Source organism: Megalobrama amblycephala, linkage group LG24 (assembly GCF_018812025.1).
Source record: "Megalobrama amblycephala isolate DHTTF-2021 linkage group LG24, ASM1881202v1, whole genome shotgun sequence".
Classification (NCBI taxonomy): Eukaryota; Metazoa; Chordata; class Actinopteri; order Cypriniformes; family Xenocyprididae; genus Megalobrama; species Megalobrama amblycephala.
This window is the reverse complement of record NC_063067.1, coordinates 12,685,435-12,713,065: the sequence shown is the minus strand read 5'-3', so window position 1 is coordinate 12,713,065 and position 27,631 is coordinate 12,685,435. Positions and strand designations below refer to the sequence as shown.

General features: G+C 36.6%; 1 protein-coding gene across 1 annotated transcript in view; it reads right to left on the bottom strand.

Annotated features, from left to right (window-relative positions):
- Nucleotides 1-27,631, bottom strand: part of ephb2a (eph receptor B2a) — a 77,801-nt gene that overhangs the window by 15,198 nt on the left and 34,972 nt on the right. Inside the window, 2 exon segments of the mRNA XM_048178069.1 lie at nt 3,501-3,836; nt 7,006-7,161. Of these exon segments, the coding sequence (XP_048034026.1) occupies nt 3,501-3,836; nt 7,006-7,161 (492 nt within the window).

Sequence of the window (27,631 nt, the reverse complement as noted above, 5' to 3'; positions counted from 1 at the left end):
CATTCCGCTGCTCTCTTTGACTGCAATTTACGAGAAATACAAGTAGTACCCTCTCAGTTAAAAAACATAAATTCATATGTCCTTGCGGTATTCTGGAGGAGAATAAGAGGAACCGATTACGAGCATTTCCATCTGAAATAGATCTCAGGATCATTTTTTTCTCCACAAGAATTTCCACTGTGGCAACTGACAAAGTAATTTCCTAGTTAATCACAGCTTAAAACAATGTATTAAAGACTTGAAAACATTAATAGGAATACCTACGAGCCTAATGTTTCCAAAATTGAGGTTCTTATGGTCTCAAGAAATAATGTTTTTTATATTCTTGAAATTCCTTCCCTGATGCTAAATCTAAAAATCCAACATTTTTTCAAAAATAATAATTTTCTTATACTGTTTTCACTTATTTACTTTTCCTAACTTGATTTGCACATTATGACTTTTATAAAAAACATTAGCTTGTACTGTAAGTTTTTCAGAGAAACATTATGAATAAATCCCTAAGCGTGGGAGGACGTTTATAGTTCCTGAGTGCATGTAAACCCATGGCTGTTGAGCTCACACATAGGCTCTGGCTGAGCAGCCGGTCCTGGCATTGTCCCCCTCTCTGTGTTTGGGGGACGCGGGTGGTGTGAGGTGGATTTTTGTCTTTTAATGGCAGCAGTGAAGCGGTAATGTGGACTGACAGGCACACCGGTGGAGCCCCAGCCTCCAGTGATAGGGCCAGCGAGTTCACTGCAGCACAGCCGGGGGCACGGCTCTCATTAAAATGCTCTATTAAACACTATTATGTTCCTTTTGAACTGGCTCTTTTTGACTGACATTTAAAACCCCTTTACATAGCAATATGACGAGTGTTGTGGACTAGCTTTCAGTTCTCTGATAAAATTGATGGAACATGAGAAACCTGATCAGGTGAAGATAAAAAGATGCAAGCACATCAGTTTCATGATGAAGTCCTATAATACTCAAAGCAGCAGGGAAAAACAAAACTGGGCAACATGAATAGTGAGACTCACAGAGACACTAGTGTGACTATAAAATGTGGAATACAACATATTTTCAAAATCAGCAGGGATCTAGAGGTGACACTAGGTAAATGTAGAGCACAAGTTAATTGTGGATTAGGACACCCAGGGTGCTGAAAGAGGGGTGCTATAGGGGGTCAGAGGAGAGGTCAAAAATGAATTGAGAAATCAATTTTTCCTTGAGCTTTTGATATATAATACTTTTGATATATAATACATCATACTATCAGAATATCCTGTAAGTTTCATAACTGAAAACTTCCTTGTTAGTCCAATAAAAGCTTTTATTGATACCAGGACCATCGAACGACTCGTCCCAAAATGTGCCTATCATTGATAGGTAAAACGCCACCTCTGTAGAAGAAATCGACGCCTACTTCATTATTGCAAAGTTAGTCCCGCCCACTGGTGTGTTAGTGAGATGACGAGGAGAGAAGAGCGATACAGGACTAAAAATAACATTACCTTTCAAAGGATCCTAATGCTAGGAATACTGTATTTAATGTGACTGTGAATGTCTCAGTTGAGCTTTATTTATTTGAATTCGGTTAATTTCACTGTGGATTCTTTGGTAAATCAATCACATTTCGGATTTGCAAACAGACTTTGACGATATGGACTTGACAGTAATGCAACAACATGTAAGTAACTGTGTTAAAGGTGCCCTAGACCGTCTTTTTAAAAGATGTAATATAAGTCTAAGGTGTCCCCTGAATGTGTCTGTGAAGATTCAGCTTAAAATACCACATAGATTTTTTTTAATTCATTTTTTTAACTGCCTATTTTGGGGCATCATTATAAATGAGCCGATTTAGGGTGTGTGGCCCTTTAAATGCTGACACTCCCCGCCTACGGAGCTCGCGCTTGCCTTAAACAACATAAAAAAAGTTCAAACAGCTAATATAACCCTCAAAATGGATCTTTACAAAGTGTTCGTCCTGCAGCATGTCTAATCGTGTAAGTACAGTGTTTATTTGGATGTTTACATTTGGTTATGAATGAGTTTGAGGCTATGCTCCGTGGCTAACGGCTAATGCTACACTGTTGGAGAGATTTATAAAGAATGAAGTTGTGTTTATGAATTATACAGACTGCAAGTGTTTAAAAATGAAAATGTGACGGCTCTTGTCTCCGTGAATACAGTAAGAAACGATGGTAACTTTAACCACATTTAACAGTACATTAGCAACATGCTAATGAAACATTTAGAAAGACAATTTACAAATATCACTAAAAATATCATGATCTCATGGATCATGTCAGTTATTATTGCTCCATCTGCCTTTTTTCGCTGTTGTCCTTGCTTGCTTTCCTAGTCTGTTGATTCGGCTGTGCAGAGATCCAGACGTGTAATCCCTTTCATAATGTTGGGAACATGGGCTGGCATATGCAAATATTGGGGGTGTGCATATTAATGATCCCGACTGTTACGTAACAGTGGGTGTTATGTTGAGATTCGCCTGTTCTTCGGAGGTCTTTTAAACAAATCAGATTTATATAAGGAGGAGGAAACAATGGAGTTTGAGACTCACTGTATGTCTTTTCCATGTACTGAACTCTTGTTATTCAACTATGCCAAGATAAATTCAATTTTTGAATCTAGGGCACCTTTAATTCTAATGCCTGATCTGATATGTAATAATTCATGTACAGTCAGATTCTCTGTCTATGTTCTTTGTCTATGTGTCAGTAAATCAAAGCAGTGGCTAAATGGTCAACTTTACATTGTTTCTCTTAGTAAGATGAAAATAATCTGTTATTTAATTGGTGATTAAATTATATATAGAAAGCGATCTAGGAACGCTCCCTTTACAATCGCTGGAGCTGTCAATCAAACAGCGCGAGTTTATAAGAGGGCTAAAATCAGGGTAGGAAAAATGCCTTTTATTTCTAAATTATGAGCATTTTGATGTAAAACATTATAATGTGCACCACATGAAACATTATAAAACAATGCAGTTCATGATCCCTTTAAAATTTACCACAATTTGAAAGTATTACTGTTTAAATCTAGATTATTATAAATAGAGACTATCAAAACATATTGTTGAAATTAATTAAAAATATACATATGTATATATTTTTAATTAATTTTATTATATTTTTTAATGTATAATATATAGAGTAAAATAAAAAACGTCTTTACACATTTAAATATTTAGCTACTTTAATATTTACTTTTACTATTACTACTATTATTTTACAATCATTTTTGGGGATCCATGGCATTAAAACGTTTGAAAACCCCTGAACTAGTCGACCTTACAAATCAGTCTAGTCTGACCTATTCCTACTAGAGTCTACTACTGCTGTTGCCAGCCGCTGCTCAGTGATTTCCAGAGAAGGCGCCTGGCAAAACAAAAGCTCCTGTAATTCAAGGTCAAATTCAGCCCACAGCAAGTTGAAAACATTTTAACTATGAACATCATCTGCGATGTCTCAAACTGTAACCTGTGTTTACTGCTGTCTTACCAGCCTGGTTTGTGGTGATGTTGACAGCGGTGAACTGAGGTGAGTAGGGACTCTGGTCAGACACTCCATTCACAGCCTGGATCTCAAAAGTGTACTGCGTGTGGGCCAGCAGGTCACTGATGTGGACCCGTGGATCGGTCAGGCCCAGTTGGCGGGGCACGAACTGCACATTGTCACCACAGCGAGTGCAGGCCCCTCGACCCGAACCGCAGCTCTTGCAGATTATGTTGTAGACCACATCCTCCCGGCCTCCGCTCTCCTTCGGCGGATCCCACTCCAGCCGCAGGGAGGTCTCGTTCACGCTAGAAATCACTCTCTGGGGTGCAGACGGAACCGCTGTGGGAAAAGAAACGCACTGCCTCATCAGCAAGTCCTTATCAGGACATGAGTTTAATTAAACCCAAGCCTAGGAATAAATTCTTAGATTATGTGGTGTAATGTGCAGGAATAAGTACTGTATGTGAACTCTTTATTTCTTTGAAATTTAATCTGATCATCAAGTTGCAACAAAAGCCTAAATTAGGCCTATGTGATGTAAAGTAACTTTACGTGTCCTGTCCCATGTTTTTTCCCCCTAATATTCTGCAGGGTTGCTGACTTAAGCACTTTTTAACTGCTCTGCCTTGTGTCTTTATGATCTGATTTTCACTTATTCATTAGCCTATTATCACTGTTCCTTTAAAAAAGAAACTGGATCAAAGTAATCTCCGCTTTCTAACAAGCCACATTAAAGTAATAATTTCATAATGGGTAATGAAGAGATGAAAAGAGAAGTGGTTCATTGTAATGTAAAACAAGAGTTAAAGGGAAGAATTTCCTCCTCCCTCTATTCTGGACACAGTGCAGCAGTTCAGATTACTGACAGCGTAGAGCACTACTCCACTATTCACACAGGCCCACCCTTCCCAAAAGAACAGAGCATTATGCAAATCTCATTGGGCCAATCTCACTGCTCGGTGAGTTACAGCAATGAATGAATGTTCAGTGAGTTACGCACTCATTTTCTTTTGCTGCGCTTAACTGGAGGTTTAAAAAAGGGCAACTGCACACAGAAATGAAAAGACAAAAGACCTCATCAAAAGACTTCAAGTCTTCTGTGCTGAAGTAATTATTCTGAGTAGGGATGTCAAAATGACCGGTAGTTGGTGTTGATACTAAAATAAAGCAGAATAATGCAATAGCGATCTATTTGTTACCCGAGGGCTGTTGTGTTGATTAAAAGCATTAAACTGCTTTTGAGCACTCAAATGTGTATTTGAACCTGTGCATTGTGTCTTGCAATGTAAACTAAACTTGATGACTTGAACTTGATTATGAACATAATAGGGGTGTGACGAGACCAGTATCTCACGAGATGAGACGAGACTTGAGATTGAGTTCACGAGACGAGACAAGATGGCGAAATACATGACTAGAAAAAATATTCTGCAGGTGTATTTGAAATGTTTTAACTAATCATTTTGTAATGAATGTCATTTCAGTTCTACTTTCTGAGACTGAATTATCATATGCAGTAAAAGACAACAATACTCAAGTACTGTAAAAGGTTTTGCCACTAACTCAACTGACTGACTTCCCTCCTGTATGATTTCAGTCTCTTCAGATCTTACTGTACATGAATTATGAGCTTCTACAGCTTTTGACCTCCTAACTGAACTCCTCTCCACAATCTGATCACAGAAATAAAAACAGTATAAATAAAAATGGTAACACTTTACAATAAGGTCTCATTTATTAACATTAATGTATTAACCAACATCAACTAACAACAAGCAATATATTTGCTACAGTATTTATTAATCTTTGTTAGTTGATAAAAATAGTCATTCATTGTTAGTTCATGATAGTTCACAGTGCATTAACTAATGTTAACAAATGAAACCTTATTGTTTGTACTAGTAAATAATAAGAAGAGAAAACTGTTATTCATTTTTATGGTAACACTTTACAATAAGTGCAACCATAATCGCACTCTCTCAATATTCAAAGATCAAATAAGACCCAATTTTTCTTTGATACAGAGCTGAGAGATGGTTACAACTACACTGCCCAGCCTAAAATAGCTTTCATATTGAGAGATATCTGTATTCATCAGTGAGCCGCTTTCAAAATGCGGGGTATTGAAATCACGTTTGAATGCGCGCGCGCGTTTACTTTCACTTTTAAACGGTCGCGCGTACTCTGTAAATATGGAGCGGCGGCGACCGTTATCCAACTGAATTAAATGTTTTTTTTTATTTAAATACAAAGCAAAACGACAGTGGAGGCATAATGTAAACGTAGCGGTGGCATATTCTTTCCTAATCATCCTAACACTCTGTCATGGCAACATCACGAGATTACTTTTCGCCTCGACGAGAAATCTCGTCACAGTTTAGTCTCGCGAGATGCCACGAGATCTCGTCACACCCCTAGAACATAAATATAAACTTGAACATAGACCTGGACTAGACATGATCCCACCAAACTCACCGGTTACACGAACAAAGCTAGACAAAGAAACAATGGAAACATGAGGGTTATATGTACATGGACTAATCACTAAACAAGGAACACTGGAACACAATGATCCAATAAACCAATGAGAAAACAGAACTGAAGAACTACACGACTAAACCAACCAATCAGAAGATAACATAAAAAGGGGAAGAACATGATTACATGTGGCAAGGGAAACACATGACAAACAGGAAACATGAGAATTACAAAATAAAAGACATGAAAAGCTGAAACAAAACCCTCTTTCTATATATGTTAATTATTATAAATAACTATACTGTACATATATACATACACACACAGTATGTATATATATATATATATAAAATAACAAACATATTCATAAATAACAATATTATTGTTAATATTATTAAATAACAACAACAACAACATTCCCTGCTCTTACTTATTTGTTCTTGATATGCACCAATAATAAAATTCTGCCTGACAAGTCAATAATTATTTTCATCTTATGGATGATAATCGGTAAATGACATATATTAAAATTCTATATTATTCTGTCTAAAAAATATATAAAATAAAACACTTAAAACAAATCAATCTATTTAAATGCTACAATTAAATTACAATGATACAGTATGAAAAATATTTATTTTGAGATTTGCAATTTATTATTAAATTACTACAGTTTTTAATTAACTATAAGTGAAAGTTTGATGTTATCGAAGGTAAACTAAAAGCAAAAATAAAGGACATGAGCAGCACAATTAAATAATTTATAGTGATAAATGTAAAAAAAAATAAATAAATAAAAAATGTAATACTGGCCAAGATTTAGAATTAAAATAATAATAATAATAATAAAAAAATAAATGTAATTTTGGCCAGTAACCAATACCGGTATATCATGCATCATTATTTATTACCATCTGTACTGTGAAAATCCCATTTCTGAATGCTTTGAAGATCAAAGTCTGGCTGATTATCAAAAAAGAGAGTCAAAACCACTGTAAATGATATCAAATAGCATAAGAGAATGACATACTGGTGCATGGCATCTGTAGAGGGTCAGAGTCCGTACGGTAGTATCCACTGCGACAGACACAATTGGTGGCGCCCTCGTTGGATGTGCGGCTGTTGATGGGACACTGGAGACATTGCTGGTCCCCTTGAGAGGCTTTAAAGGACCCAGACGGACAGGCTGCATTAAGAAAGGTAGAGAGGAGATTACTATAGAGAACTGCAAATCAGAATAAACAAGTAATTCATTTAGGGATTGAAGTTGATTTTTGTTCCTTTGAAGATCTATCACACATACATAAATACCTGGAGCTTTTTATCATCACGGTCACTCACATTAATGTCTCCCTACGAGAACATTTTCCTATAAAACAGCCATCTTTATATGGAATCAAAGAGAAACGTACGAAGTGAAAGCCCTCATAATGCCGTCTGATGGGCCTCCAGTGCAGTTTTGAAGCTTGATCTCGCACTGATAATCTTTTGTTTGGCATACAAAGAGCCGAATGGCACTCTGATATATCTGTGTAATAAACTAACAAAGACCTTGTTAAATCACAGCAGTTTTTCCTTGCCGTCTAGTCTAACTGAAAACAAAATGCAAATGCACATGTGCTATTCAGAGTTAATTCTTTTTTAAAAATGAAAAATTTAATTACGTTTTTTTGAAAGCTTTGTTTTAATAAGGTTTGAACTGGATATTTAGGAATTGATTACGATTCTTCAACTGCTTCACCAAGAATCTGCAGTAGTGAGTGAGTAAATGTCTTTAGTGTATTATATTGATGTCATGTTGTATTTATTTTATGCCTAGTATGTTTCATTTATCTTCCAGGACATCTCAGTCTATAATCAACTTTTATTATATAATCAGTTTCCTCAATTTGTGAACAGAATGGAATGCAAATAACATTTTAAAAACTACAACAAATAATACTTTTCTTGGAAATTTACATAAATTAAATATTTTGAGAAATTATTCACCATACTGAAATCAAAAACCATAAAATGTAATTTTAATTATGGGCATTAATCCAGCTTGCTAGCTAATGTAACAAGCTGTCTGCATTGAGAGTATGACACTGACTATAGGGTGTAACGATTCACTCGTTTTCTCGATGCATCGATTACAAATCCTGATGATGCATATGCATCGATCTTGAAACATGTTTTTTGAATGGTGAATCGCTTATTTCGGTCGATAATCGATGTAAAATGCAAAGAATCGGATTAATCGCGATTCTATAGTGATTTAGTGCTTTAAAATATATAAACATTAAATTACTACATGCGCGAATTGATAGAGACGTTGTGCGTCATCATTCGCCCTCACAGCTCTCCTTCACAGACACGCGCAGCTGCACTTTACCGCCTTTCACTGGATTGCGCTCGCGCTCAGTCCGTAGCCCACGTTTGAGCTCTCCTCAGGACGGCCACTGCTGTTCACATGAGCATATGACAGTTCTCTATTAAGACAGCAATAGTCCTGAGTCAAACTGCTCAAGCCATTGATAAAGCTGCCAAGTAATTGCGCGGTCACTATTGTTGAAATAAAACGCTTTTATTGCGTGGAAAAGTCAGAAATGGTTCATTGACATTACCTGAGCAGTTTCAAGGCGCGCATTTATTGCCTGGACGGAGCAAACACATAATGTAAGTGTCTAAATGCATACGCACAGTTCAATGAATGATAAACGAAATTATGAACTTAATGTCATTAAACTGAATGTGCGAGGAAACTGCTGAAATAACTACACCATTAACAACACGGACATAAGAGCGCGCGGTTTATCAATCAGATGCGCGTTAAAGTTGCGTTCGTTACTATAGCAACAGTAGAAACCCAGCGCATTTTCTTTCAGAATCACCATAAGGAGAATGTTCCATATAAAGAGAACAAAGCTTTTATAACTATTCCGTGAAGAAAAGTTAGTTTAAGATTAGTTGGGAAAGTGCATGATAGTCTCTCCATATAAGCATTAGTATTTTTAATGTACCTGGAACAGTTTAATAAGATTGTGTAGCCTTTAACACTATCCTCCACAATATTTAACATGAACTAGGCCTAAAAATACTTTTAAAGCCCTTTTAAAGTTTTGGCTTATGTAAATTTCCACAAATGCCAATTTTTATAGGCTGTTAAGTTATGTAGCATCATTGAGAACTAACATGAACTAACATTAACAATGGACAAAAGGTTTTTTTGTTTGTTTGCTTGTTTTTGCCCTTACTCTCTGAACTCTCTGAAGGCCGCTGTGTAATTCACACCCTGACTAAGACACGTTGAGGGAAGCATTTCAATATCCCTATAAATGCATATTAAAATGCAGAATCGAATCGAATTAATCGAATCGCATCTAATTTTAATGTGAATCGTCTCTAATCGAATCGTTCTGAATTTGCAAAAATCGTTCTTGAATCGAATCGAACACCTATGAAACGTGAATCGAATTGAATCGCTGTCTACCCAAAGATTCACAGCCCTAATGCACACTGATTTGCTGAAAGTATTATTTGCTGCTCAAGAAACATTGCTTATTAATACCAATGTTGAAAACACCTGTGCTGCTTAATACTTTTGTGGAAACCATGATACCTGTAAAAAAACAAAAACATTTCAGGATTGTTTGATGAATAGAAAGTTCATTAGCGTAAAATTAGCGTGAGCAAATTACAGTTTTTACATTTTTGGGTGAACTATTCCTTTATATCAGTCATTGAGATCCTTGCAGCCGAAACTTTGGCATATTTATATTTTTAGTGAATAGTCGAGACATACCTTGTGAAACTGGGACTCTTTTGGGTAAACAGGAACGTTAAAGGGTTAGTTCACCCAAAAATGAAAATTCTCAGAACACCTCTTCAGAACACAAGATATTTTTTTATGAAATCCAAGAGCTTTCTGGCCTCCATTAAGGCCCAGAAAGGTAGTAAAGACATTGTTAAAGGTGCCCAAGAATGCTTTTTCACAAGACGTAATATAAGTCTAAGGTGTCCCCTGAATGTGTCTGTGAAGTTTCAGCTCAAAATACCCCATAGATTTTTTTTAATTAATTTTTTTATCTGCCTATTTTGGGGCATCATTAACAATGCACTGATTTACACTCGGCGCCGCCCCCTTAAATCGCGTGCTCCCTGCCACATGAGCTGTCGACTATATTACAGCGCATTTACAAAGTTCACACAGCTAATATAACCCTCAAATGGATCTTTACAAGATGTTCGTCAAGCATGCTGTATGCACGCTTCGAATTATGTGAGTAAAGTATTTATTTGGATGTTAAAGTTTTATTCTGAGTGAATTTGAGGCTGTCCTCCGTGGCTAACGGCTAATGCTACACTGTTGGAGAGATTTATAAAGAATGAAGTTGTGTTTATGCATTATACAGACTGCAAGTGTTTAAAAAATGAAAATAGCGACGGCTCTTGTCTCCATGAATACAGTAAGAAACGTTGGTAACTTTAACCTCATTTAACAGTACATTAGCAACATGCTAACGAAACATTTAGATAGACAATTTACAAATATGAGTAAAAATATCATGTTATCATGGATCATGTCAGTTATTATTGCTCCATCTGCCATTTTTCGCTGTTGTTCTTGCTTACCTAGTCTGATGATTCGGCTGTGTGCAGCTCCAGACGTTAACTGGCTGCCCTTGTGTAATGCCTTTCATAATGTTGGGAACATGGGCTGGCATTATGCAAATATTGGGGCGTACACCCCGACTGTTACGTAACAGTCGGTGTTATGTTGAGATTCGCCTGTTCTTCGGAGGTCGTTTAAACAAATGAGATTTATATAAGAAGGAGGAAACAATGGGGTTTGAGACTCACTGTATGTCTTTTCCATGTACTGAACTCTTGTTATTTAACTATGCCAAGATAAATTCAATTTTTGAATCTAGGGCACCTTTAAAATAGACAACATGACTACAGTTGTTCAACCTTAATGTTATGAAGTGACAAGAATACTTTTTGTGCCAAAAATAAACAAACATAAAAAAACATTAAAAAGTACAGCATTTTCTTTGCTCAAGACACACTATGTCTATAAAGGCTAATGTTTTATATATTTAAAGAGCGGAGAAGAGTCCTAGTCTGATATTTCCCGTCTAGGTGTAGCCAATATGCTGCTGTTTTAAATATCCCGCTTCGATTAAACCGTGCCATCAGAGCAGCACGACGCATGTGTGTGATACTGACGCAGGAGCTGGCCAATAATGAGCCGACGTTCTGACGTAGAATATGGAAGCACTGCACTGTGTCTACAACGTAAACAGCATAGGAGACTGATATAGGATATCTTAACTTGTGTTCCGAAAATGAACGAAGGTCTTACAGTTTGGAACATCATGAGGGTGAGTAATTAATGACAGAATTTTCATTTTTTGGTGAACTAACCCTTTAACACATTCATCATTTAAAAACAAAGGCTACACCATCCCGTCATGTGACTGCAGAGAATGATATGTTAAAGTCATGCAGTGTTTTGACAAAATCAAAACTCGCATATTTTCCCAGTCACAGACAACACCGACAGCATCCTTTATTTGCTCACAGCAAATCAGTCAACAGCTGCCACGTCTGCCCCTCGGCCAAAATAACCTCCACGCTCACAACAATACAAACGTTTGTACCACACAGAAATAGCCCACTGACTCCAGTTGGAAATAAATCAAAGATTGAGGGTAGATGTAATATGTGTCACATATCATCTGCAGGTGCAAAGCAATCAACACTTACCAAGAGCAAAGTGTGTTCTAGGAAGTACAATGAAACTCATTCTATTAGCCTAATACCCCAAATGGCTTTGACAGTAAAACATTACTCTTGGCTGGTGCTCTCAGCCTATGATTGATGACAGAACATTCTCTTTCTGCCAGAAGGAATATAAGGCTTACACGCTCACACATCACAGTGAGTTAGAGCGGTGGACGTGGTGAATGAGGTGTTGGTTACAGTTGAATGAGGCAGAGTGGGTGTGAGTGACAGTGTACAGGAGTGGAATTAAATCTGTGGTACCACAGGGCTCCACAATAGAGATTGTGCTGTGCGAGAGGGAGAACGACAGAAGAACAATATCCCACCGACATATTAGATGTGTGTGCCGAGCACTGTACATGACTAGAGTATTTAAGTAGGTGCTAATGGAATTCTGGGAGAAATTGATTAAAGACCTTTGTGGCAGTGCACATTTTTTATAATATTACAGATCTGTTTATCTTCATTCCTGTGAACAGTTGTGTTCTGAGGCACTTTTTACAAACAGGAAAACAGTTCTTTTATTCTTTGGTGAAAGACATTTCCGTGAAAACCGTGTAAACACAAACATACTTACTTAAATGTGTGTAATTTTCTCAATGTTAAATTACTTTCTCCCTTATCTACTTAAACGCAGAGAATCCAGCTGCTGGGAATCCAGACTTGTTTTTACCGTTTTTTTTGTGGTGGTGTGGTGAGACTTTAATTTAGTGAACTTTTTTAATGGAATCAAAATATTCACTTCATTGATTTGATCAGTGAGCTTTCAGTTGCAGTTACATTTACCATTGCTCTGTGAAATTTTGAGGGCAAAATCCAGTCATTTCAATAGGTGTCTGCGCAATCGGGAATTTCATGTAAGGGCAAAACATTTCCCAATGCTGACTTTGCATTGGTTTCTTCACAGATGTTATTTACGGAAATTCGCCACGATGACCAACAGAACGCTTGTTTTAAAGGTGCCCTAGAACTTCTTTTTAAAAGATGTAATATAAGTCTAAGGTGTCCCCTGAATGTGTCTGTGAAGTTTCAGCTCAAAATACCCCATAGATTTTTTTAAATTCATTTTTTTAACTGCCTATTTTGGGGCATCATTAACTATGCACCGATATATAGGTTGCGGCCCCTTTAAATCTCGTGCTCCCCCTCCCCCAGAGCTCGCGCTTGCCTTGAACAGCATAAACACAGTTTACACAGCTAATATAACCCTCAAAATGGATCTTTACAAGATGTTCGTCATGCATGCTGCTTGCATACATCGGATTATTTAAGTATAGTATTTATTTGGATGTATTACATTTGATTCTGAATGAGTTTGAGGCTATGCTGCGTGGCTAAAGCTAACATTACACACTGTTGGAGAGATTTATAAAGAATGAAGTTGTGTTTATGCATTATACAGACTGCAAGTGTTTAAAAATGAAAATAGCGACGGCTCTCTTGTCTCTGTGAATACAGTAATAAATGTGGTTAAAGTTACCATCGTTTAACAGTACATTAGCAAAATGCTAACGAAACATTTAGAAAGACAATTCACAAATATCACTAAAAATATCATGTTATCATGGATCATGTCAGTTATTATTGCTCCATCTGCCATTTTTCGCTATTGTCCTTGCTTGCTTACCTAGTCTGATGATTCAGCTGTGCACATCCAGACGTTCTGCCCTTGTCTAATGGCTTGATCATGGGCTGGCATATGCAAATATTGGGGGCGTACACCCCGACTGTTACGTAACAGTCGGTGTTATGTTGAGATTCGCCTGTTCTTCGGAGGTCTTTTAAACAAATGAAATGTATATAAGAAGGAGGAAACAATGGAGCTTGAAACTCAGTGTATGTCTTTTCCATGCCAATATAAATTCAATATTTAATTCTAGGGCACCTTTAAAAGTGACTTCTGTGTGAATGGTGGTTCAAACTGTGAACTTTTTTTTGCAGATATTTCATTGAAATTGCACTAATGTGACTGCGCCTTCACTCTAGTACATCATTACCTGTAGGTGGTGACTTATTGAGTCACTAAATAAATAATTCACTCAACAGAATTGTTCAAAAACACAATCATTTGCACAATGACTGAGTGTCGTCTTATTAAAAATATGGTTATATGGTTTTATCATGTAGAAAAAGACAAAAAAGCCTAAATAAATTGATCATGGGTTCTTCCTTGCATCATTTTAATTGTGTACAAGCATCATTTTTAGACATTAAATAATTGGAAGAATTTTCCCACCCAAGATTGACTCATATTTTGTACTGAATAAACAACATGCCCTCTTTCATTCAAACACTATTGGTCAGCAGCTTCTCATTCACAAATGGCATGTCCCAGTTTGAGTCTTGTTAAGACTCGAAACGCCAACTCATTCACGAACAACACGTCCTAATTTGTTCATTTCGTTTACTAATGAGATGTCCTAGTTTGTCCAGTGTTTCCACTTAGAAACTCAAAACACAGACTCCTTTAGTGTATTCGTTCAATCAGTCCAACCAATGAAATAGTCCTTCACAGTCCAGACTCGATGTTGAGTATGTTACTACTACCACCACAGTAGTAACATACTTAAAAAGGGAGTCACTTATGAGTCAGTGCATGACGAAAAACATTCATTCAAAAACACTAAACCATTGCTAGTTCTCTAACTCCATTGACAACAAATGTCTTCAAAACATGACAACTAAAGCCATAGCTAAAATGCCACTAAATTGCATGTAAAGTGTATTTTTAAGGTTTTTTTGGCAAAGGTTTTTGCATCTCTATCAGTAGGATAAATCAAGCTTACGCTATATGACTCCATCTTCACGTACTTTGTCGCTTCATAAACAAGCTGCTCATCTCAAAAACCACAGCCTCAGATCACAGCGGTTGACAGTGAGGAAATTAAATCCGCAGGAGAGAAAAAGGCCAATTCTTTCTCAGACAATGCAGAGACTGACATCACGGGCCTTTTTCATTGACAGACATAATTTCATGCAGTAAGATATGGATGCAGTCTTTTGTAAGCCCTCTCCAACAATTTTCTTGGCCAACTTGAGGCCACAGATGTGTCTGTAACCCTCCTTGGCAAAGCAGGCGGTTGGAGAGACATTAATATCCATTAGAGGTGCCGTGTCAACCTGCTGAACTCATTTCAGGATTCACACAGGGGAGTTCACTTGTTTAATGGGGGTGAAGGACTAAACTCATCTGTGCTATACTGCCTGTCATCTCCATATCAAGGTGAATGAAGAATTTAAGGAGTTACTATGGTAATGAGCCTCTTTACTGAGCATCCTGAAGCCTTCAAAGAAAGTAGCATCATTTGTGTTTGAAGAGTTTACCCTCCCGTGTAGCACAAATCTCGCTGTAATATACAACATAGACATCTCAGTCCAATACTTCAGTTTGTTTGGGATTTCAAACTTGACAAGGACCCCCAAATATGACCCCCTTTCTAAAATAATAATAATAATATTTTTTAAAGAAAAATGTATGATTAGCGTTGAAAAGTTCAGGGTCAGTAAGGTTTTCTTAAGGCTGCAATCATTTGATCAAAAATTCAGTGAAAACACTTATAATGCGGAATATTACTTTTTTTTTTCTTTTTTTTTTTTTTAAATAACCTTTATTTTAATATGTTTTAAAATGTCATTTATTCCTGTGATGCAAAGCTGAATTCTCAGCATCATTACTCCAGTCTTCAGTGTCACATGATTCTTCAGAAATCATTCTAATATGCTGATTTGATGCTCAAGAAACATTTCTTATTATCATCAATGTTGAAAACAGTTACACTGCTTACTATTTTGGTGGAAACTAATTTTTTACGACAATTTTCATGAAATTTCATTTGTAACATTATAAATGCATTTACAATCACTTTTGATCAAATTAATGCATCCTTGCTGAATAAAAGTATAAAATCTTACTGACCCCAAACTTTTGAACAGTAGTGCATTTTCATTAGAGACACCTTTTCCAATTATTATTTATTCTTTAGAAAGAATGGAAAAAATGGTAAACATGTTGACAGACCTAAAAATACATTTAAATATATTTTCCATGGCTCCCCTAGAACCCTCTTCGCTGTCATACTAGGAACCTGAAATATGACCACAGTGAAGACACAGTCAGAAACAGCCAGACAGCATGTGATGAACCGGAGCGGAGAGGCTATAGCAGAACTGTCAGTAAACAACTATGAAGAGCTCATTTCAAGAATGTATAAACACAGTGAGCCTCCAATGATGCCTGGAGAAGCTTGTTAACACTTCATAGAAAGGAAGTATACCAAAAATGAATAACATCATTTATTTGCACATGCTGTTTTAGTTGTTGCACCAATACACTAAATGAATTATGAAAGGAACAGTGCAAACGTGCCCAAAAATTTGATGAACATTTTTTTATTATCAAAACACCACATTGTGCAGGACAGTTCTTAGCTGCAAAAGCATCTCAATTGGCTCTTAAAAAAAAAAAAAATGAAAATGTGCTAGGTCTACACTATATGTCTGGATATACGCCCAGTTATGATGTTCTTCTACATTAATGATCATCATTTGATGAATTACTGCTGTCCAGATCAGAAACTGCACGCAAACATTTCTTTTAAACAAAATTCTGTGGGCGGCAATAGCGAAACATTAATTTAACCAGGCAAATTATTTTTGTGCTGACTTTTGTGAATACAGTAATTATTCAGGAATTCACACCTTAAAGGATTAGTTCACTTTAAAATGAAAATTACCCCAAGCTTTACACGCCCTCAAGCCATCCTAGGTGGATATGACTTTCTTCTTTCTGATGAACACAATTGAAGTTATATTAATAAATATCCTGACACATTCAAACTTTATAATGGCAGTGAACAGAAAACATCAAGTATGAAGCTCAAGCGCATCCATCCATTATAAACGTACTCCACACGGCTCCGGGGGGTTAATAAAGGCCTTCTGAAGTGAAGCGATGCATTTGTGTAAGAAAAATATCAATATTTATCAAATTTTGAAGTAAAATATCTAGTTTCCACCAGACCGCCTACTGTATTCAACTTACGAGAAAAGCGAAACTGATGTGACTCCCGCCGGAGCCTTGTGGAGTACATTTATAATAGATGGATGCACTTTCTTCAGCTTCATACTTGTTGGTCCCATTCAATGCTATTATAAAGCTCGGACGCATCCGGATATTTATTAATTTAACTCTGATTGTGTTCATCAGAAAGAAGAAAGTCATATACACCTTGGATGGCTTTAGGGTGAGTAAAGCTTGGGGTAATTTTCATTTTAAAATGAACTAATCCTGTAATGTTGAGATACCTTGCATTTTTTTTCACCCTATTTTCTAATTTTATTTTCTTATTTCTAAAAAAATCAAAACCAAAACAAGCCACATTTACTTGAGAAGCAAAATTGTGTAAGATAAGATTTGTTTTCAGAAAATATAGGTATATCTTAAGTTTTTTTCTCACACTGGCAAGTTGTTTTTTTGTCCCTAATTTTTGCACTTAAAATAAAATAGTCTTTTTTCCCCCTCTTTCTTCTCAAGTGAATTTATCCTGTTTTAAAGATGTTTTACTGAAAAAGAAAACATATTTGTAGCGTGAGTAATATTTGTAGCGTAAGTTAATATCTGTTTGGTCTAGAAATTTACAAGTGCATAACATATGTCCAACAGCATATGTCTTCATAAAATGTCAAGACGTAACAGCTTGAGCAAGTTCTTAAAACACTAATGCACTTAGAGCTCCTTAAAATACTGAAGTCATTGAAGTCTTGCACTGTACATTCTTAAAGAACAGTGACAACAGCTGTATCATGTACTGGTTCAAGCTAACATCTTGTTTTCATCCTCAGACAAGGTCATTAATTCCCACCGATGTGTGAGTGAACTCTCCCAGACTTTCATCACCATGGCTGAGCGCAACAGAAGATTCAGATTAATCTTGAATTCTTACGAGATGGCTGGGATTACCCAGCAGGACAGGACGGAGCCTGGGAGGCACTAAGACAGAAATCCTGCCCCTCTGTGCCCAGAGAGCCAACATGGCTGAGCAGCGCTCGAGCTAGAAGTGTAATCTGAGGGACGGCTGGCCAAGACACATGCTTGAGAGATCGGAACATAAACCACAAGAATAAAGCAGAGGAAGCTCTAGAGAGTAAAGACATTAACAGACTCTTTCATGCCTTTATCATCACTAATGTCTGGAATTTGAATAATTATGGGCCATGGCCAGACTGAGTTGAAGGACATTTAGGCTGTACCATCCAGAAAAAAGAAAAAAACCCTTTAAAATACTGACAGGCTCATTTAAATAACAAAAACTGATCTTTTTTTGTTGTGTCTATGAAAAATATGTTCTTGCCACAACATTAAGCACTCACTAGTCTGTGCTGGATTTAACTGAGAAGAGGCAACACACACACACACACACACACACACGCATACATAGACATACAGTACTGTTCAAAAGTCTGTGGTCAGTTTTTTTTTTATTTTATTTTTTGAAAGTATGTAAAGCCGCATTTTTTAACCAAAAACACAGTAAAACAGTAATATTGTAAAATATTATTACAATAAAAAATAACTGTTTTCCATTTTAATACATTTTAAAATGTTATTCATTCCTGTGGGGCAAAGCTGAATTTTCAGCAGCATTACTCCCGTGTTCAGAAATCATTCTAATATGCCAATTTGTTGCTGAAGTAACAGTTGTGATAGAAAGGTCAAAAGAACAGCGAAATTATTTGGCAAGAAAGGCAAACTCCAGCATATAATTAAATATGGGTTTTACTGTATTATGCAAAAAATGCAGAAAAACAAAAAGCTCACAGGAAATAAAGCATACATTGACTACAATGCAATCAGTAATTAATATTTTGTTGGTTCTTCCTTTTTTTTTTGATTACAGCAGCCATTCTTGTGAGCACTGACTCACTAAACTTTGCATGTGTCGTGCTTAACTTCTTTCCAATCCTTCTTCCCAAAATTAAGCTTTATTGGAAGACCTACATGACTTATCACAATTCAGGTTTATAATTTCACAAAGGTTTTCTATGGCTTTAAGGTCAGGGAACCGAGGAGGCCACTTGAAGACTTCAAAATGCTAAGCATGAACACTTATTGCGCACAACGTTGCATGCACTGTGTGTTTGGGATAGTTATGTTGGAAAATACACATTTGATCTCCAAACAGATCCTCCATACTTGGCTACATTGTAGGGCTGCACGATTAATTGCACGAGATTGTCATGCGTGTCTCATCAGTAAAGCCGGTTCTGTGATTAGCGGTAAATGTCCATCACCTGCTTTCAAATGGAGCGGCACTTAATATACAGAGCCGTAGTTCGCGGACAAGCTACGCAATATCGTGTTCATAATCGCAGATGAATCGTTTTCGATTACGAACGCGATATTGCGTAGCTTGTCCGCGAACTACGGCTCTGTATATTAAGTGCCACTCCATTTGAAAGCAGGTGATGGACATTTACCGCTAATCACAGAACCGGCTTTACTGACGAGACACGCATGACAAAAGCATGCGATTAATCGTGCAGCCCTACTACATTGCTGTCCGACCAATTTGGATGGTGTCAGGTGTGTTCGTAGGAAAGACAACGAGTCTTTTAATACCAATGCATGCGTGGCACTATTAGGCATGGCAAGGGAAAACATAATCGTATTGGGGGCGCATTCCTGCAGCAGGTGCTGGAAGGATCTTCAAAGCTGCTGGCACTTTGAAAATGGACCAATACTTGGGAATCCTGCAGATCACGGCTCGAATCTTCCACACTCCAGCCCTTGTTTTCTTTGGCAAATGCAGGGTGTTTTTTGCAGTAGATAAAATTAATAAATGGTTTCTTTACTACACAACATCTCAATCCAGCCATTTATAGCCGTTGACTTACAGTTCAAGATGAAATTGAAGGTTGGAGGTCTCATCCAGGTCTGTTTTAAAAGGGTCATGAACTGAGAAATCAAATTTTCCTTGAGCTTTTGATATATAAGAGGTCATCATACTATAAGAATATCCTGTAAGTTTCAGAACTGAAAATGTCCTTGTCAGTCCAAAAACAGCTTTTAAATGTTACCAAGCCCTGGAATGTGTCTATTTGTGATGTAATAGATAGGTGAAAAAAACACCTCTGCAGAAAAAAAAAAAAAAAAAAAAAATCAACACCTATTTCACCATTGCAACTTTGCATTCATGTGCTCAACACAAATGGCTACATGCTCATCATCACTGCAACCTTTCATGCCACGATCTACATATAATGCCATAGATCTAAATATAATCAATATTTTACAATATTAGTTAACCTTGAGAGTAGGGCTGGGTAAAAAAAAAAATACAGATTTCTCCATTTTAATCGATTCTCATTTTTACAAACCAATATCGATTCTTAAATCACAAGAATCGATTAGTCTAGTCTGTTTTCAGTTGATGAATGAGCAGAGTATGTAGCACCTCCCATTTAATAAATCGCAATAATCTTTGTGCTTTGTTACTTTTGATATAAAGCAAAGTCTCAGATTTCAAATGCCATCCATCTTATTATGAGATTCAAAAAAATATATACCGTTTTGGCGTTGTTTAATGTGACGTGACAGATCGCTTTAGCGCCTCAGTTAAAGGTGCCGAAGAACATGTTTTCAAAAGATGTAATATAAGTCTTAGGTGTCCCCTGAATGTGTCTGTGAAGTTTCAGCTCAAAATACCCCATAGTTTTTTTTTTAACTGCCTATCATTATAAATGTGCCAATTCAGGGTACGCGGCCCCTTTAAATCTCGTGCTCCACGCCCCAAGAGAAGTTCACACAGCTAATATAACCCTCAAATTGGATCTTTACAAAGTGTTCGTCATGCAACATGTCTAATTGCGTAAGTATAGTATTTATTTGGATGTTTACATTGATTCTGAATGAGTTTGATGGTGCTCCGTGGCTAACATTTAGAAAGACAATTTACAAATATCACAAAAAATATCATGATATCATGAATCATGTCAGTTATTATTGCTCCATCTGCCATTTTTCGCTATTGTCCTTGCTTGCTTACCTAGTCTGATGATTCAGCTGTGCACATCCAGACGTTTTGCCCTTGTCTAATGCCTTGAACATGAGCTGGCATATGCAAATATTGGGGGCGTACACCCCGACTGTTACGTAACAGTCGGTGTTATGTTGAGATTCGCCTGTTCCTCGGAGGTCGTTTAAACAAATGAGATTTATATAAGAAGGAGGAAACAATGGAGTTTGAGACTCACTGTATGTCATTTCCATGTACTGAACTCTTGTTATTCAACTATGCCGAGGTAAATTCAATTTTTGAATCTAGGGCACCTTTAAAGAGAAGTGGCAGCACGAGAGCATGTGAACATCCTCTCCTCCACTTTAATACCAGTTACAGCACGAAATAAACATGACTAAACATCTGAAGGTATGTTAAAATATACAGTACAACTTACCGAAATCTGTATCATGTCTCGTGTAATCGCTCAATCAGTGTTTCAACTTCGGGAAGATGTCAATAAAACAGCTTGTAAACAATGTCACGTAACGTCACATTTACCTCATTTACCTAAAACATATTCAGTGACCATAAACTCATTAGTCAGCTAAAGTGTACACTAGAAAGCAACATTGTGATAAATATAGCTATGCACCATTACATATTCATTATCATTTTTAATGTTCTTTAATATTTAATGCATGTTTGAATAAATCAGGTATGACAGACGCGATTTAAATGTTTATACTTAACTGAATGTTAACTGAAATACTACATCCAAAATAATCGATATCGAATCAAAATCGTAATCGAATCAAATCGAAAGCATGTGAATAGTAATCGAATCGAATCATGAAAAAAGTGTCAATACCCAGCCCTATTTGAGAGCTGTAATAGTAAAAACGAGCTAAAAGTGTTAGAAAGACTTATGCAATGAAGTTAGCCAATCACAGCAGTGGGTGTTTCACTGAAGTCTCACAGCAGACACGCCCCTTTAAACAGTGCGTTCAAATCAGAGGACTAAAAACAGGGTAGGAAAATTGCCTTTTATTTCTAAATTATAACAAATTTTGATGTAAAAATCATACTAACAGTATTAGTGCACCACAGGAAACATTCTAAAACAATAAAACAATGCAGTTCATGACCCCTTTAAGCTTGTCCCACATTCAGGTGATTTTCATCCTTCTGTCAAAATGCTCACTAGTCTTCCTTGACCAGTCACAGCACTTCACATTCTGCATGGTAGTGATCTCACTAGGTCTTAAAATACAATTCTGAGGACATTGTGACCATACACATTGTACACATGAGCAATATCTATGACCGACTGACCAGATTTAGCCATTTTAACAATCTTCCTTGGTTGCAGAGAACAGCTCCTTCCATCTGGCCATTTTCACTAAAATCCACAAATGTTTGTTTCAGTGTCAATAGCTCCATACTGTACATTTCCACATTCAAACGTACAAAAATGTAAGTGTAAAAGTTACATTAAAATACCAATGCAATCAGGCTGGAAATATTCAGATGTATGACAGCAGAGAGCAAACAACCATATTCTATGAAATAAAGCATATTTTGTCTGTGCTTTAATAAGCACCATGAGAGGACTCCCCCAACTAGCACCTGATACCCACAGACAAAAACAGATGCAATTGCTTCATTGTGACTGCAGTACAGGAACGCTCAGAAGTGCCAGTGTGGATTGATTTTCTTTGTGAGCTTTATTTTTTCATCCAATTTATGCAATTTTGTGCACATCAGCTCTTTGCATGTGTCACTGATAGATGTAGGAACTAGAGAGAGCAAAAAGCTTTCAGGCTGGCTCCAAGGTGATTTTTCGTCACACTATTCTTTTACAGAGCTCTACTATACTACAAATTAGGGATGTGTATGAAGCTGAATGCTGTTCAGAAAGGAAATTACGTATTAGGGAGCCCCTAAAGGGACATGGTGATGGGAAAAAATATGAGATGGTAGATATTAGGGGTGTAACGGTACATAAACATGACGGTTCGGTACATACCTCAGTATTGAAGTCACAGTTCGGTACGGGTTTGTTACAGCAAGGGGAAGAAAACTAAACATATAATTGCTTCCTTTTTTATTAAACAGTGGTCTCTCTCTTTAAATAAATTCAATTATAATTAACATTTTCTCAGCTAATGCTGTAAACTATATACAGGAAGCCCTTTCTTGCACATTACTATAATTATTTACACAGTTACAGTCATAACTTGTTTTCATGACATATTTATTTAAACATTAAAGATATTGCTAATAGGTAAAAGGTAAATTAAATATAACAAATATATAAGCTAATATAGGCCAGAGATGTTCACGAGTCTTTTATCTGGAGTCCGAGTCAAGTCTGAAGTCTTTTGTCACGAGTCCGAGTCGAGTCTCGAGTCATTAAAAAAATAAATAAAAAAATCTCATAATCATAGTTTATTGTCAATAAACTTCATCCTAGTTTATTCTAGTTGTATTATATAGTAAATTATATGATCTTTCTATAATCTGTTTTATTTGAAATTAAGCTCCCATGATGTAAGGGATAATGTACATCCAGTTTTTTTGCTTTATAATCCATTACAATGTACAAAACAGTCGTCCCGGCAATACGAGTAGTCATTTTCAATACAGTCGCTAAGTGGACACAAGATGGCGCCAGTGAGTCATAGTTTGTTATACAGCTTCGTTGTTAGTGACGACATCCATTATCAGAAAATATCAAACCTCGGAATGTTTAAGAATGTCAATAGAAAACTCTACACATGCTGATTGTGATACGTTAAAATATGAGCTTTAAGTAATAAATGGATTAACATCTCTTTCTATCTCTCTCTCTTATGGACACACGGAATAGAAAAGCTACAAATAATACGAAGATTGATAAAACGTAGTGCTAGGTTTAAAGTCTAGATTTTTTTGTTTATATTTTAACAGGCTGGCAATTCAAATGAGCCATGCAAGCTTCACCACAGTATAATAGTTAGTTGTGTGAGTTTATGTGACTAACCTTTGTAGATGCGATGTCTCATAAAAATTGATGATGTTGTTCCGGTGTCTTTAATTGTTTTCCCACATTCTATGCGTCTAGCTGATCTGATGTGATAATAAACCCAAACGAAAGAACATATGGCACGGTGGCTCCCGTCATGTTGCATGGGACTCTTATTATGACATTTCGGAGTTTACGCACACGGACATACGTAATCAAATTCTATGACAAGAGTCCAATCTACCACAAGTAAGGAAATATATGTGACGCAGATATTATAAAACCATTTAAACACAACACAAATTCTTTATTTATTATATCAGTAGTTAAGGGTAAAAGACTTGAGTCGTTTTTAAAATATTCAGAGTCTTTTGTGCCGAGTCGAGTCAAGTCTGAAGTCATTTCAGGTCGAGTCCGAGTCCGAGTCTGAAGTCTGTTAAAATGCGACTCGAGTGCGACTCGAGTCCGAGTCTTTAACTCGAGTGCCCATCTCTGATATAGGCACATATTTAGTGAAATGCTCCCCTGTTGAGATCATTTCTCTAATAAACTTAACATGCTGTGGAGACTAAATGACTTGCCTGAGGTAAATGTAATGGTACGTGAGATATTCTCACTCTGTTTTATTGATGTCTTTCCACATTTAAAACACTGGTTGAGAGATTACACACATATCTAGATCACCTGTTTTTCTTCTTCTGTGCTTTTTTCTGTTGTGGTGGTTAGCAAACAGCATTGCATTACCGCAAGCGCCCTCTACTGGATTGGAGTGTGGATCACCTGTGACTGACTGTATTCGTCTACCAGCATGGACCGAACCATGACGTCCGTACAGTATGGTTTGGGGTGAATACAAGTACCAATACACCCCACATAAATAAGAGGAAATATGAGAAATATGAGAGGAAAAAATATATTTCAATGCTTTTGCATTCTCTCACAATTATATTGGGTAATTATATTTGTATATGCGTACTTTTTACTTTCACTTTCCAATTTGTGATCACCAAACTCTGTGTATACAGAGAGCGGTGGTACTGATATTTGATAAAGATATTTGTCAATGACGCTCAGGATCTGTTGCACACCAAATTCTCTGACACTGTCTTGTCAGTCATCTCTACTTACTATCTTCACATGATACGCGAAATCTGATGTACTGTAATGTGACCGACTATTGCAGCAAGCCTAACCATGTCCGTTTAGGGGCTCTGTAGAAATTCAAAATTTTTATTTAAATTTAAATAAAATTCCAAACCAGGAACATATATCAAAGCTCCCATAAACTATATACAGATTCCATGAAAACTGTCCACAAAAAAACAAAACAAACAAAAACCTAGAATGCATTATTCATTTTCCGTGCCTTTCCAAATTCACATTTAGGTTTTGGGCACACCCCTACTACAAATGCTAAAACATATTTACATTTCCAAGGCCCAGTACTACTGAAAAGAGCAAAAAAGAAAACCCTTAACACACCCAGTTTACCTGCAAAGCTATTTCCCCTCAGAGAGTGATTTTCTTTTATTCATTCATAGTATTTGGTGTTAATATTTCAGTGCTCACAGACGCCTAAGCCTCTGCTCTCCAGGGAGCTTTTTTCTGCTGACTGCCTCCATTGTGCCGTGACTGACAGTCCAAATGTATTCATTTCATTTAGAGTTGTAAATATTAATGGTGTCAGCTCCATCTGCTAACCTCTACCTGAGACAAAGACCCCCATGTTCATAGAACAAGCTTTTTTATATGACGTTATGACACCCGGACCAGATCTTATTGTGTGGTGTCAACTTCATGCATCGAAGATGCTCTGTGTTCCTTTTGTGAGGTTGTCAACTGTATCTGAATGTGTCACTCAGCGGCACTGCTGGGGACAGAGCTAGCAGAAAACACAGGCGGTAGCGAACAATGAAGCTGATCCGACAGTGATGAGGGTTTCAGATGGGGCATTTCAATCTCAGATCTTTAGTATGGATTGTATAAGCGTTCAGATGATGATTCAGAGGCTTGATGAATAACATCCAAACGACAAAGGTAAATATGCTTCACACAAGTAAACAGCTTTATCTAAACAACATTCTGGAGTGATAAATCAATTCAGGGTGGCTGCTCGCTAAACCTCTTAATTGTTTGCAACAGGTCAATAATGCTAATCTTGTACTTTGCCTACACAAAAAGACAGTAAGTTGTTAAATATACATTAATCAAAGCACTGTGCTTCCCCTTGGGTCAGCATGCAAATTCAAAGCTGATGCATTTTGTGTCAAACTAGATAATAGAAAATTGATAAAATGATAAATTAATATGCTGTTGGAGAGTTCATGTTATTATGAAGATGGGGAAAAAGGGATGGTTAGCAGTAGTATAGCAAAAATATATTTTAAAATGTATTCAAAGTAGTGTTTGTTGCTAGTGTTGTGTCAGTTTCGACAACAGCGTACTACATTAAAGGAATGAAACTGAAAATGAAACGTCTGTTATCATTTATTCATCCTCATATAGTTCCAAACATGCATGATTTTCTCTATTTTTCAAAGCACAAAAGAGGTCCAAATAACACTTCACACCACTAGCTACCACTACATTATATGGACAAAAAAACAAAACAAAAAAATTACAAATATTAATAATAATATAATAATAATAATAATAGTTGTCGTTGTTTATAATATTTAATTAAAACGGCATAATCCATATGTAAAATATAAGTGATATAAGAGATATATATATATAAAAACGTGGTGACACCATATTTTTGTGTTTTTTTTTTTGTTTGTTTGTTTAAAATGGAGAAGCAGTCCTTGCTCAGCCAAGAAGAACAGATAACATCTCTGAAGGACGTTAGAAGCGAGAAGGAGACTTTTGCCTTGTAACTTTTTCATGACATGGCCTATTTTTAGAGGTACAGATCTATGGTCAGTTTTTTTGGGTTTTTTTCCACACACAAATATGCATTAACATCTTTGGTCAGCGTTATATTAAAATCACTGTTGCTATGTGGCATTGTGTATGCTGCAGGTATGCTAGGTATATTCAAAACAAATGAAACATAATCTATAGCATGTTAAGAGGCCACTATGCAGCATAGCTCTTAAAACATTTCCCTGAAAATGCATTACACTGAATTCTTACATTTTTAGTGTTTTTTCCCCCTGTATGTCCTTCAAAAAGTCTGTTGTTACTTATATCCAACTGTGGCAAAAACAAGCTATGTTAGTAAAAAAAAAAAAAAAAAAAAGTCCAATTATTGCACACTTTTCTAAGTAGCCACGGGTAAGTACAAACTATATAATTTTCTTGTCTTGTTCACTACATTTTCTCCCTAAATAATCATCCCTAAATGTCAACCACCCACATACAATAAGAACTACATAAGGCTGGAACTTATGCTAATGACTTTACACAATAGGTTCAGTAAGCTGATGCTTGATTTTACAAAAAATCCTTTTTTGGTCATTTTTATGTTTCTGGTTGAGATGATAGATCAAGAAATAAAAAAAATTGATAAAAACCATTTCAACAGCCGCTGGCTGAGTTTGGGATCCAGCCCCATTTCACAGCTGCACAACAGAGACCTTACATGCCCTATTTCTCTGTGCCCCCCGCACAGACCTTTTGTCACTCATTTAAGCAGGTGTGCCAATGTGTGAGCAAAGACGACGATGGGCATCCTGTTTTAAGCACCATTTACATCCCCATGTAGGTCAATTAGCTGCGATTTGACATGCTGGAGGCCTTTGACTCTTCCAAATTATCTCTGTGACACTGTGCAGCTAGGGCTGGGCGATATATGTGAACAATTTAAAGTGTCTATCATTAGAGATTCTGCTATATCGTTTATATCTTGTTATATCCGGATAGCACAGTACTACTAAAAATTA